Source organism: Lepidochelys kempii, chromosome 8, assembly GCF_965140265.1.
Source record: "Lepidochelys kempii isolate rLepKem1 chromosome 8, rLepKem1.hap2, whole genome shotgun sequence".
In the NCBI taxonomy this organism is placed as follows: domain Eukaryota; kingdom Metazoa; phylum Chordata; order Testudines; family Cheloniidae; genus Lepidochelys; species Lepidochelys kempii.
This window is the reverse complement of record NC_133263.1, coordinates 92,798,839-92,812,307: the sequence shown is the minus strand read 5'-3', so window position 1 is coordinate 92,812,307 and position 13,469 is coordinate 92,798,839. Positions and strand designations below refer to the sequence as shown.

At 40.7% G+C, this 13,469-nt stretch overlaps 1 protein-coding gene across 4 annotated transcripts in view; it reads left to right on the top strand.

The window, feature by feature from the left end:
- The window catches only part of FGGY (FGGY carbohydrate kinase domain containing), a 191,948-nt gene that overhangs the window by 139,409 nt on the left and 39,070 nt on the right, over window positions 1-13,469 (top strand). For all 4 annotated transcript variants that reach the window (XM_073357533.1, XM_073357531.1, XM_073357532.1 and 1 more), the window contains exons 11-13: window positions 2,002-2,149; window positions 4,587-4,661; window positions 10,311-10,431. In XM_073357533.1, coding sequence (XP_073213634.1) covers window positions 2,002-2,149; window positions 4,587-4,661; window positions 10,311-10,431 — 344 coding nt within the window. The remainder of the gene's footprint in view (window positions 1-2,001; window positions 2,150-4,586; window positions 4,662-10,310; window positions 10,432-13,469) is intronic.

The window sequence follows — 13,469 nt, the reverse complement described above, 5'->3', positions numbered from 1 at the left end:
TAAAAATGCAGATAGACACTTCTGAAAATCCCACTAGGCGCCTAATTCCCATTGATTTCTGAAATCTGGCCCACATTACAAATATAAACTATTATTATTATTTGCGTAACTCCTGTATAATTTTGAAATGGTCAAAGAACAGCTGGCTAGATGACAGCCATAACCTTTGGCTTTGTAAAGCCCTAGGTCCCAGGACATGATGCCCGATCCAACTGCTGCTGAAGTTAATGGATGTCTTTCCCTTGTCTTAAATAGAAATTGGATTGGCTCAGAAAATTAGTCGCCCAACACTGTCCAATGGGCTTGGTTGACAAGTAGCACTGGGAGGTGTTTGAGGGAGCTCTGCCATTCATTCTAACCAGACCTAGAGTTGTAGGGCCTAGATCTATAAGAAAAGGAGGATGGAGACATGTAGTGCTAGGGATATGTGCTTGCTTGAGAAGGCATGGTTAAATGTCAACCTCTGCTACACAGGGTTTGTGCTCTGGACTAGCTTCTCCCCCTGGGAATCCAAGTAACAAGAGGGCCAGATGGAAGCTGGGTAGTAGGATAGGCCTCATGTTTAATGAAGTTGCCCTCTTCCTTTTTCCTTCTCACCCCATAAAAGCCGGGCTTCTACTGGAAATGCAGTGACTGGTTATTAGCAGGTACTGTTTATAATATGATCTTTAGGGAGGCAGAAAATAAGGCCACTATATGAAAAAAAGAATCGTAACTTTCAAAATTATCATAATTCAGTTCCAGGAAGGCATAGAAAGCACATTTAAAAGAATGTGAATAATGATGTGAATTAGTTATTTTAATGTCTTCCAAGTGTACTTCGTTTTGAATGATATTCTCTGATAGCACACACATGGAAAGGTATAATTGAAAAAACATGCTGCTGAATAGTTGAATGTAAAGTATAAATATACAGCTGCTAGGAGGTCAGAAGTCAGTGTGGTAAAGCATGTGCCAAATTCCCTTAGGGATCTCATTAGTGCACGATTGAATATACATGTAGAGGCTAAATGAATATCACTGTTTTGGACCTACAGTAAGTGAGACAATGGCTAATCAATTGTAATTAAGGCTAGATGGTATTATTGATCAAGATGCCTGAAATTAAATGCCCTACTCTGATTTCTTAGGAGTTGAGACCAAAAATAAAATTATAAATCTGTTTATGATGATACAAGAGTTTTTTAAAGAAGGATTCTCACCATAATTGCAACATGTTTTAACTGGAATGTCACGAAGGCCATTGCAAGCCAGAACACAGAAGAGTTCATCATTAATCCCACAACCATGGCTGGCTCAGGAAAAAGGCACGTGGATAATGTGGAGATGGGTGCATTATAAGAACTTAGAGAAAACTAAATTTAGGGACCTTAGTCAGCTCCTCCCCTGCATATCATCATCTCGCTGTCCCCATTCTCCCCTTACTGCTTAGTTTTAATTATACTGTATATTTGAATATTGGTCTCAAAAATTGAAAACTTTAATACGAGGAACTCTTGATTAACAACAGAAATTACTAACATTTGTAAAGGGATTTTATTTTCATTCCTCTTTGGGAGTCTTTTTTATTTCTTCACTCCCTCTCTGCTTTTATTTCTCTCGGTCGCCATTGCGCCATTGCTTTCCCGCCTCTCAGTGTTGCGGACAAGCCGCCATAATGCCAGTCAGCTGCAGTTTCAGGACGGACCAGCAGGAGGCATTGCACAAGGAGTGCAGCTGTTACTGCTTCTGAAGGTCATTCAGCTTTCACTGTCTGCCCACCTCCCTGCCCAGTGTAGGAACTCAGACCTTCTTCTGGCTGATAGTGGGCTTTAATTACCCCCACCCCCACTCTCCATTGCCATATGCCTGGCAAGGAAATGATTCTCTCTCTTTTACTTTAAGTTTGGCTTTTGGACCCCTTTTGATGGTTTTCTTGTATTTGACATTAGAAGTGCAAATGTTTTACATTCACTGAATAACCTCCCTCCCCTGTTCTTTCCCAACTTGTTTTTCTTCTAGTGCTCAAAATATATATACATATTTGAACAGTCACCTGGATCTGATTAAGAAATCTTTGCCTGTGGGTTTCCTCACTGTTGATTTACACGTTTGGCCAGATTTCCATGGTAACCGATCTCCCTTAGCAGATCTGACACTGAAGGGCATGGTAAGAAACAGCCTGTCTTTGCAAAAAGGTCAATACAGAACAAAGGGATAAAATTAATAAAAAATTGGAAGGAGCATTTTTATTTTAAACATACTCCTCCCTAGTCGTTCAGACGATCCCACAGGATTTGGATTTCTTGCTGATATTTGTTGTTGTTGTTGAAATTAGTAAGTGTTTTTGCAGTACACCACCAATCAGGATACTTCTAATATCACTAGTGCCTCATTTACTTGCTGAAAATACTAAGAGGTATGTCTTCCATCCGGTATCTTTACTGGCAATCATATTTTGGAGAACTGAATAGCGCCACTCATTGTTTTTGTGCACTCACCAGTCTGCTTAATCTTGCATTCCCCTTGTGGAATTGGTGAGTCTCAATCGAAAACTGGTAGGGTGTATTCAGAGACTAAGAGTGATATAAAATATTTCAAGGAATGATTTTCCAATTTTCAATCATTTTGCTAAATAGCGCGTTACACTATTTCAGTTGCTTATTGGCCACTTTCAACAGAAGCTGGAAAACTCCTGTGTAATTATTAGCCATGGACATGCAAGTGCTGATTTAAAAATAAATACATAAGCAAGATAGCTCCTGAATCTTTATTCATTTTCCAAAACTGAGCTGAATTTGATCCTGATTTGAGGTTGTGAAATGTTTCTTCTGGAAGGGCTGAAATACTGTGAGAAGAGCAGTTTTCACACTATTTCAATCTAGAATCTGAAGCAGCAGAATTAGGAAGCTCATGAGAGAACCTCTCCTGATGAGATTTTCAGCACATGTGTACTCACGAGGCTCACATAAACATCCACACATTCGGATGCTTCTGCTAGCTGAACCTGATGGAGGCACGCTAGCTGGATCCATGTCAGGATGTTATTGTACAAAACCATGACTGAACAGGTGAATAAAGGTATAATTTACCTATAACTTTAAGGTCTGTTATCTCTTGAATCATAATGATGTATAGTTCTGATTTGTGTTCCAGGCAGTTTGTGTAATAACACACCTTGAAATGGTCCCTGAAAGAAGGCAAATAACCCCAACAGATCATCTCAGTCCTCAGCATCCGTGCAACTGAAACGTCAAACATTTGGGGAGGGAGTTCACCCATAATTACTGCTACTAAAATGGGAGGGTTCATACAGTATACTGGGGGGAGAGATTGGAGAGCATTCGGGTGACAAATGGATAGATGTGTAAATTCTTGCGCAGCAAGATGGAGCTAATAATTAGAAATAGGACACAGAAATTTGGATGTCTGTTCGAACTTGCCTGAAATTCAGGGATATGAAGATCTGGGGAAGTTGAGTAAGGCCCATCTCTAAATGTCATATCAGTCATATCAGTGAAAAGTCTTATAACCAGAGAAATGTGGCGATGGTTAAATATTTGAGTGTTCTTTTCTAGTGGTTTCAAAACTTTTTTCTTTTTCAACTATTGAACTGAAAAGGATGGCATTTGTTGATCCTGATTAATGACACAGGAATTTCACCTTGAATCATCTGTTCTGAGAAGGCAGCAACATGCTGAAATATATTGTTATCGTAAAAGGATTTACCTATTTCAAAAGCTGTGAAAAACTTTAAGACACTTCTTTATTGCAAGTGAAGTTATATACAAAATAAGTTCCCACCTCAGTACTGGTGCCAGGAATATAGATATGCACTTCATTTCAATTGGCACTAATACTCACATTGTTTTTCAGAAGTCATACCTCTAAAGGGCATCGCTATGAGCTGTAATTATACCACAAATTGAGTAAAACTATTAAGGCTAAATTCTGCTCTTAGGTGCACCTGATTATTTTTTGCTGTGGGAGTGACCCATGAATATTTTGATCCTTCCACAAGAAATATGTTCTACGGGAGAGTCTTTATTCCCCTGGTTTAAGTCTCTTATGCAAATGCTAGCAATGATAGTGCATCTTTTCTGCCACATTTAGGGACAAAATTAGGATCTCACTTGTTCTGATATAAGTCCAGAGTAACTACACTGACTTCAATAGAAGAAATTTGGATTTATGCCAGAGTAAATGAAATCATAATCTAACCCTAATTATTAATTGTCTTTCAGTGCAAGGGCATGTGGGAATTTTTTTTTTACTGTGTTTCGTTTCATAGTACTAGACTAAATACTCCCAAGGAATATGCAGGTCTCCTAGGAAAACTGTATTGGTGAAAACATAACACGTAAATCCCATACAAAATGATATTTTATTCACTGTTTCTTTCCAAGGGCAAAATCAAAGTTTCTGTGGTTCTTACCCAGACCGGGAGAAATATGTTTAACATAACAGTATGTGTACAGCTCACAGGATTAGAATTTGCATTTAAACATGTAGCAACAAGAAAACATGCCTTGTGTTTCACAGAAAATGATGAAATTCCAGCTCTGCTAGATTTGAACTTTTTTTTTTTTTTTTTGTGTTCCATGCAGGTTGTTGGATTGACATTGTATCAGGGCCTTGATGAACTCGCTCTTATCTACTTGGCCACAATTCAAGCCATTGCTGTAAGCCATTTTAAAGAGTCTGCTTTTTATAAAAGCATGAAAGACTTACTTAAAGGAGTTGCACTCTGTGTCACATTGCAGATTGATCATGCCCTCCTGTAAAATAGATTTCTAATTACAAATGAACTCACCGAATGAGTTCATAAAGGAGCAAGATAAACATCACATGTATGGAGAGGATTGCCCCCTCCCATGGAAAAAATACCCTGAGGGGCGCTCTTTGCAGGGAGGAAAATGCCCTAGAAGAGTTTTCCTGAAATTGTTCTGACAAGGCAGGAATGCTGGGTATGCCCAATATTGAGCCTCCTCCTCTTCTGTCTGAGGTGAAAGATGCATAAATACAGTCCAAAAGGAGATGGCAAGTCTATAAGGAGGAGAGAGACATAGGCAAGGTCTACACTATAAATTTATATCAGTATAACTACATGGTTGAAGGGACGGGAGAGAGGAATCCTGCCCCTGAGCAATGCAGTTATACCAACCTAATCTCTGATGTAGACGGTGCTATGTAAACAGGAGGGCTTCCCCCATCGGCATAACTGTCTCCTCTTGTGGTAGAAGCTCTCTTGTCAGTATAGTAGCGTCTTCAGTGAAGTGCTGTAGTGGCGAGCTGCAGCGTTTGAAGTGCAGACTTGCCCTTAATCTCTCCCAAACCTAGAGATACACTCTTCATAAACCTGCAAGGTGGAGCTCTGTGCAGTTCGGAAGATGTGCCTGGGTGTGAGTCGTTGCCATATGCCATATTATCCCCACCAAACCTGCAGGGTCGTGGAGGAAATCCTTTCCCCAGGTGCATGTCAGAGACTGTGCAACATGGGGCAGTGCTGATGGTGTTGGTTGTACGGTGTGGTGCTGCTAGGGTGGGAAAAGAAGCTTGTGTAGGGACAGGGCCCTGTGCGGCTACAAACCTCTCCCTCCTCACCCCTGTAGTGTGAAGACAGTTATTCTGCAGGCTTATTCTCCTGGCATTTCACTCCTCCTGCCTTTTTTCCGTTGGAAGGCATGATGTTGACCCATGTGGATGATTTATTTCCCCTCTCAACCCTCACCCCAGTTTATGTTAAAGTAGATGGAGAGACCACCATACCTCCACATTAAACAAGCAGCCCCAGATGTCCATTAATGTATGTATATGGTGCAGGTGTGGGTGTGGGTATGTGGGTGTGATTTTATTGGACTAAATTTAGAGTTTAGTCCCACTTTTCCCAAGTAACTTGTTTGATTAAACAGTAACAAAAAAATCTTTGCAAGAGTGGGTCAGTCAACCTGTATTTATAGATATATACTCCCTGTGGTTCACCTATCTATATGTGTGTGTATCTATATGTGTGTGTATCTATATGTGTGTCTGTCTTTTGTACTGGTGCCTATTACTGTAGTGTCTTCACACCTAAACTCTTTACTGATTCCTGCCTATTTCATTACAAAACTATACTGCGTAAGTGTAAACATACATCCCTGCAGGTGCACTGTGCATAAGACTGGGACTCGTACAGTGATTAAATTAATTATCTTTCCAGCTGTTATGAGATAATATGGCCATGTTTTTCTGCCATTGCCATCCTGGGGGTTAACACTGGTCATTGTTTTCTAATGGGGACAAGGGTTTATGGATAACATGGACCGATATCCCAGTGTCACACCACACCGTCTGGGATAGCAGCATGGGCAGTTGTGGGAAATTTACTGTGAATGACATATCTGATGTGTTAACACTCCTTCAGCAAATCCCGATCATTTAATCTGAGCCTGGAATTCATTAGTGCTGATTTTTGACCCCTTTCAGCCGAACATAATAGTGGTATACTTGGTGCTTTAATACAATCCTATGATTTAAATACAAGAATGTGTGTGTTTTCCTGATATTGCTCCGTGAAAGAGGCTGAAAACAAAAACATTTCAGTACCAAACACGTGCCCTGTTGTTGTTTCACGCTAATGAGGTGAATGCATTCTCTGTTGGACATCCTGGGAAAGCCACCTATTGTCTGATTGCTTTGTTTCATATACTGCATTTTAACATTAAGTTCAGCATCTTTTTATAATAGCCATCTTTTTATAATGATTTCTTTTGTCCGTGATACAGAATACCAAGATAAGGTATGCACTAAATTTCTTTTCATGGTAAATTACTGCAAACTTGCTTTTGAAATTCCATTGAAACAGTATTCAGAGTAACAGCCGTGTTGGTCTGTATTCGCAAAAAGAAAAGGAGTACTTGTGGCACCTTAGAGACTAACCAATTTATTTGAGCATAAGCTTTCGTGAGCTACAGCTCACTGCATCCGATGAAGTGAGCTGTAGCTCACGAAAGCTTATGCTCAAATAAATTGGTTAGTCTCTAAGGTGCCACAAGTACTCCTTTTCTTTTTATTGAAACAGTAGGCAATCATAATAAATGGATTGAGGGAAATGTATCCCTGCCCTTCCTGATTATCTTTATTAAATACAAAATTAGTTTTCAAAATTCCCCTCCCCCCAATTTTAGCTTTATGTTTATTATGTAACCTTACAAGGAAAAATGTCCTGTTTCCTAGAGCCAGAGTCCTGTTCCACTCATTGACTTCAATCGGAGCAACATCAGACATTAAACCCAACGTTAGCAAATGTGCAAACCTTGTCAAAATCCAAGTCATACCCACAGAATGTTAATCTCTAGTTTTCTTTACAATGGGAGATTTTTTTAAAAAAATAAAATTTGCATTTCAAGCCCCTCAATTTGCATATTCTCTAATTTAAGATTACATTAGTCCTTCCCACCCCTCCCCACCCTTACCTCCCTGAGTGGAATGTCTAGTTTTAATGTAAATGTCGCTGAATAAAATTTTCCAGGCAGGTCAACACAAAATAATTTTCACAGCATGTTCTTTTTAAAAGTATTTGGTGTGTGTGTGTGTTGGGGGAATTTGCTAATAAATTTGAATATCAGCAGCTGTGAAAGAGAGTATCTGTCCTCTGGCTGCTCATGTGGCAAAATTCAGTACAACAGTGAGACTATTGTGAACATAATCAGAAATATAACTGTCGTCATCAAAGCCAGTACTTAGGGGAGAGACTCTTTTTAGAAAAAAAAAAAGGAGTACTTGTGGCACCTTAGAGACTAACCAATTTATTTGAGCATAAGCTTTCGTGAGCTACAGCTCACTTCATCGGATGCATACTGTGGAAAGTGTAGAAGATCTTTTTATACACACAAAGCATGAAAAAATACCTCCCCCCACCTCACTCTCCTGCTGGTAATAGCTTATCTAAAGTGACCACTCTCCTTACAATGCGTATGATAATCAAGGTGGGCCATTTCCAGCACAAATCCAGGGTTTAACAAGAACGTCAGGCGGGGGGAGTAGGAAAAAACAAGGGGAAATAGGTTACCTTGCATAATGACTTAGCCACTCCCAGTCTCTATTCAAGCCTAAGTTAATTGTATCCGATTTGCAAATGAATTCCAATTCAACAGTCTCTCGCTGGAGTCTGGATTTGAAGTTTTTTTGTTGTAATATCGCAACTTGCATGTCTGTAATCGCGTGACCGGAGAGATTGAAGTGTTCTCCGACTGGTTTATGAATGTTATAATTCTTGTGTCCATTTATTCTTTTACATAGAGACTGTCCAGTTTGACCAATGTACATGGCAGAGGGGCATTGCTGGCACATGACGGCATATATCACATTGGTGGAGGTGCAGGTGAATGAGCCTCTGATAGTGTGGCTGATGTTATTAGGCCCTGTGATGGTGTCCCCTGAATAGATATGTGGGCACAGTTGGCAATGGGCTTTGTTGCAAGGATAGGTTCCTGGGTTAATGGTTCTGTTGTGTGGTATGTGGTTGCTGGTGAGTATTTGCTTCAGGTTGAGGGGCTGTCTGTAGACAAGGACTGGCCTGTCTCCCAAGATTTGTGAGAGTGTTGGGTCATCCTTCAGGATAGGTTGTAGATCCTTAATAATACGTTGGAGGGGTTTTAGTTGGGGGCTGAGGTTGACGGCTAGCGGTGTTCTGTTATTTTCTTTGTTAGGCCTGTCCTGTAGTAGGTGACTTCTGGGAACTCTTCTGTCTCTATCAATCTGTTTCTTCACTTCTGCAGGTGGGTATTGTAGTTATAAGAATGCTTGACAGCTCTATCAAGATGTCAAGAATTATAACATTCATAAACCAGTCGGAGAACACTTCAATCTCTCTGGACACGCGATTACAGACATGAAAGTTGCGATATTACAACAAAAAAACTTCAAAACCAGACTCCAGCAAGAGACTGTTGCATTGGAATTCATTTGCAAATTGGATACAATTAACTTAGGCTTGAATAGAGACTGGGAGTGGCTAAGTCATTATGCAAGGTAACCTATTTCCCCTTGTTTTTTCCTACCCCCCCCCCCCAGATGTTCTTGTTAAACCCTGGATTTGTGCTGGAAATGGCCCACCTTGATTATCATACACATTGTAAGGAGAGTGATCACTTTAGATAAGCTATTACCAGCAGGAGAGTGGGGTGGCGGGAGGTATTTTTTCATGCTTTGTGTGTATAAAAAGATCTTCTACACTTTCCACAGTATGCATCCGATGAAGTGAGCTGTAGCTCACGAAAGCTTATGCTCAAATAAATTGGTTAGTCTCTAAGGTGCCACAAGTACTCCTTTTCTTTTTGTGAATACAGACTAATACGGCTGTTACTCTGAAACCACTCTTTTTAGAGTAGTTTTATTTTTCTGTCATTTAAAATCTTAACTGTATGATTTGGAAAGTTAGCCCTCTGTGTCAATAGGAAGTGACCGATTTAATCAGCTGGCCTTGTGGCCGTTTCAGTTCATCATAACTACTTTGCCTTTAACCAAACTACATTTCAAGCCTTATCCAAAGTTGTGCCAGAGTTTCACAGTAAACATCCCAAATCTGGTGTTACTCAGTTGGTCTCAGTTTTCAGAAGCAGCCCAAAACTCAAGCTGGCATTTGAGATAACAGCCCCCTGGTTTAAAAGGGAAGGTGCTGAAGGCCAAACATTTTAAGTGATGGTTCCTTGACGTGCTTTCCGCTTAGTTTGACAGATCCCAACTTTATTGACCTTCAGGTCATGCTGCAAGGCTCATCTGTGCTGCGAGGCTTTGTCAGAGGCAGGAGGGCTAAGCAAATGGGAGGGGATGGTGGGGATGTCTTAACTCTGGTGGGCTGCATCTGACATTGTTTGTGTCTCCTGTGCGCCCTTGCTGCTACTTAGTTGCTTTCTCCTGTCACTTGCTCTGTTGGTCACAAACAGCCACTCCTCAGTGTCTCCCCTTGCTTTCTCCTGATCCTTTGCAGCCTGGTTCTGTGCCAGCTTCGGACCACTTTCCTTGCCCTTTACATGTCCAGCCCCTACTCTCTCCAGCTGTGCATACATACAGACAGCTATCAGGCCCTGCTCCTCCTACAGCCAACTCCCAAGGTGCTGTTTCCAGCCTGCTGGCCTCATATGTTCCTTTCATTTCTAGTTCCTCATCCCTAATGCTTGCAGTATGAATTTTCATGTTTCAGGTCACTATGGATCATACAATGCACCTTACTGACCTGATGATAAACCAAGTCCCTTCTCTTGTAGGCCTAACCCTTGCCGTCACTTAGTGCTGGTTTCTTTCTGAGTAAGTTTTCCATGTTCATCAGACCTTTTCTGTCTTTCAAGTTGGGAACAAGACATATTTTGGAAACTATGCAGTCTGCCGGGCATCACATAAGCACTCTGTTTCTGTGTGGAGGGTTGAGCAAGAACCCCCTCTTTGTGGAGATGCATGCTGACATTACTGGTAAGTTAGACAGAGGAAGCAGGGAAAAAGAAGACAGTAAACTAATTTTATTATTTTAGGTAGCTAAAAACGTGGTGTTTAGAAAAATAAATATGCCCTTTATATGGAACTCTATTTTGCTGGTTGGCCAAAACCTGTGTAATGAAATGTTACTTCCTGAAAGACTGGGTTTCCTGAAATTTAAAGACACTGGAATAACACAAAGACATGGTGTAAACAAAGGTCCCTTATCCATATTATTAGCAAACAGAGAACATAGAGAAACTGTCTATGTGATTTCCCATTCATAGACCTTGTTCTCTGAAATCCTTATAGGACAATGTTATAGAATATGGAGAAGTATAACCTTTCTGTAGATTTTTTTTTTAAACCAGCCTATAGAATTGTATAGCAGGGATTTTGTTTATTATAAAATTCTATAAATTGGTTTACGTGTTCTATAGAAATTATTCTTCTGTTAAATTAAATGGACCAGATCCTCAGCTGAAAATCTACCCCTGTAAGTTTTTAGAATAAGTTTTAGATAAAACCTTTTCAGTTTCTATAAAAACCCCTGTTGGGTTCATCCCATTTGAATTCTATAGGACTTTCCCCTGGCCTCTGTTGCTTACGTTGAACATTTTCTTGATTATACAAAGCCCGCATAATCAGAAATCCTTCAGTATCTCAAGTTATTAAAATAATTTAGGACCCAATCCTGCAGAGCTTGCCTCCTGCACAGAGTGTCATTGACATTGGTATGGTTTCACATTGATGTAAGGGCCTGTATATGTAGATATATTTGCAGGAGCAGAGTCCACGCTTGTAGTCTATTTGTAATCCCCATTCCATCTTTATAGGTTGGGTGTCTTTGAACATCTGTAAGTTAGTTCAATATGTTTTCTTTAAAAATGTGGAAAATAAGGTCATTTAGTGAAAAGACTTCAGAAAATCTGTGAACTGTGTGTATTTTAGGGCATATTTCAAATTAAGAAAGGTCAAGATGTTTTGGATCCAGTTTAAAGCTCGGATTTGAGGTATTTGGTGTATAGATTTGCATCACTCTGACATCAAACCAGACATCCTACCTTGATGCAGGAAGAGAGATGAAAATCTGCATCATGTAATTATATTAAATGAAAGCAGAAACAGAGAACCAGATGACACAATGGTCGTTGACCTAGTCTAGATATATACGGTATTGCCACATTGGCTTTCTATTTGTCAAACAAGATTTTATCAAGTCCACACCTTCCCTTATCTAATTCAAAAGAAAAAGGTCAATTTTGCTGCAACTAGACTTTGAATAGAAAGCTGCTTTCTGATATCTGAAATAAAAGATCTATTAATAGGTATTCTTGTTAAAATTTAAACTGGAGTCCTTTGACCATAACTAATGGCTAAGTACAATTAAGGACAAAAAGGCCTTTTTCCACTCTTGGAATACCCCCGTTTGTAAAATGTGTGACTAACAAGGGATGTCAAAGTTCATCTGACTGAAATGCTCTTGCTTCTGTTGAACTCATTAGAGCCTATCAGATAAAATAACTAACATTCCTGGATCAATCCCCCTTTCTTTCAGGAAAAAAAAAAATCTGAATATGTTACTGTTAGAGACAAGTGCCATTACTCAGCCCTGTAGACTGCCAATTGATAATTTCATAGACGGCTTAAAAAGTGTCAAACTCTTGTTGTTCAGCTGGTAAGATGAATATGTTCATTCTGAGGGCACTTTAAGAAAGTATGCGGTAAAGTCTTAAAGCGCACTGAAAGTTGCCCAGTGCTTCAAAGCTCTACAAACCCCAATACTAGGAGTAACATTTCTTTCTAGTGTATCTGGAAGTATTCAAAGGTCCAGGCCCAGATTCTGAGCTGTGGGTGCAGCTCAGGAGGGGGAATATAAAGTGACCAATTCTTCGAGTGATCGTACGTCCCGTTTTGGCTAGAACAGTCCCTTTTTTAAGCCTTATTCTGGCTGCCCTGACTTTTTGACAAAAGTGGGCATTTGTCCTGTTTGCTCTTGCCAACTTGATCAGTTATCAGCTTTTGTCAAAAAAAGTCAGGTGTGGAGGAACGTGTGGGGGGTCGGAGGGCAGTGATGCTAGCCCTGCGTAGTGGGGGAAGGCAGGGCTCAGGCAGGGCTGGAGCGATGCCAGACCCAGCCTCCCATGGGGAGGCAGGCAGGGCTCGGGCAAGCAGCAACATCAGCCCCAGACTCGCGCGGGGGGGCAGGTAGGGCGTGGGCAAGCAGCGATCCCCAGCCGTGCATGGTGAGGGGGGGCAGGGCTCGGGTAAGTGGCTCAGGCCAGCCCTGCGCAGGGGGTGGTGGTGAAGGGGGGGACCAGGGCTAGCCCCACGTGGTGTCCCGTTTTCCCTTTGGGAAATAGGATCACCTTACCAATCCTACGTCCACCTATGGTGGGCTGATCCCCTCTAGGTACAATTTATAGAAGCTTGAGGGATGTTCTGAGTAACACTGGCTGCCTGTGGCCCAAAGAGGCCATTCCAGCAGTGAAGGATTGCTGGGGTACAGAGAGGCTATCTGGAGAGATTGGAGAAGGCATAGGAGCAAATAAGTAGTTTTGTGCCACCCTTACAAGGGAAGGCCTACATAGGAGTAACAGGTTACCTAATGGGTTCAAGAGCCTAGATTACTTTAACACCTTGCAATTAGAACCCAACTCTGCATTTTAGTATCAGGAGTAGTGCTTATCAGGAGTAATTGTATTGACTTAAATGCAACTGTTCACAGCAGGAAGCACTTCTCCCAGTATTGTTTGCGGTATGGGCCTTTAATATGTAAATCCAGCCACAGAAAGCAACTAACTCGATAATAATCAGGGAATTCACAACTATGCCAAGTACTGCAGGACTAATAAATAATTGTTTAGCCTAATGGTAATGACTGTTACTAAGAGAGCCTCCAGCTAGGAAAAGACATGGATTTGTACCTGGTGATTGTCTTTTTTATGAGGTGTGAGGAAGGTTGAAAGGTTCTTATTTTGTTTGTTCTTTCACTTTTTTTCTACTTGTTTTTAACACTGAAAACTCAGCTCTTT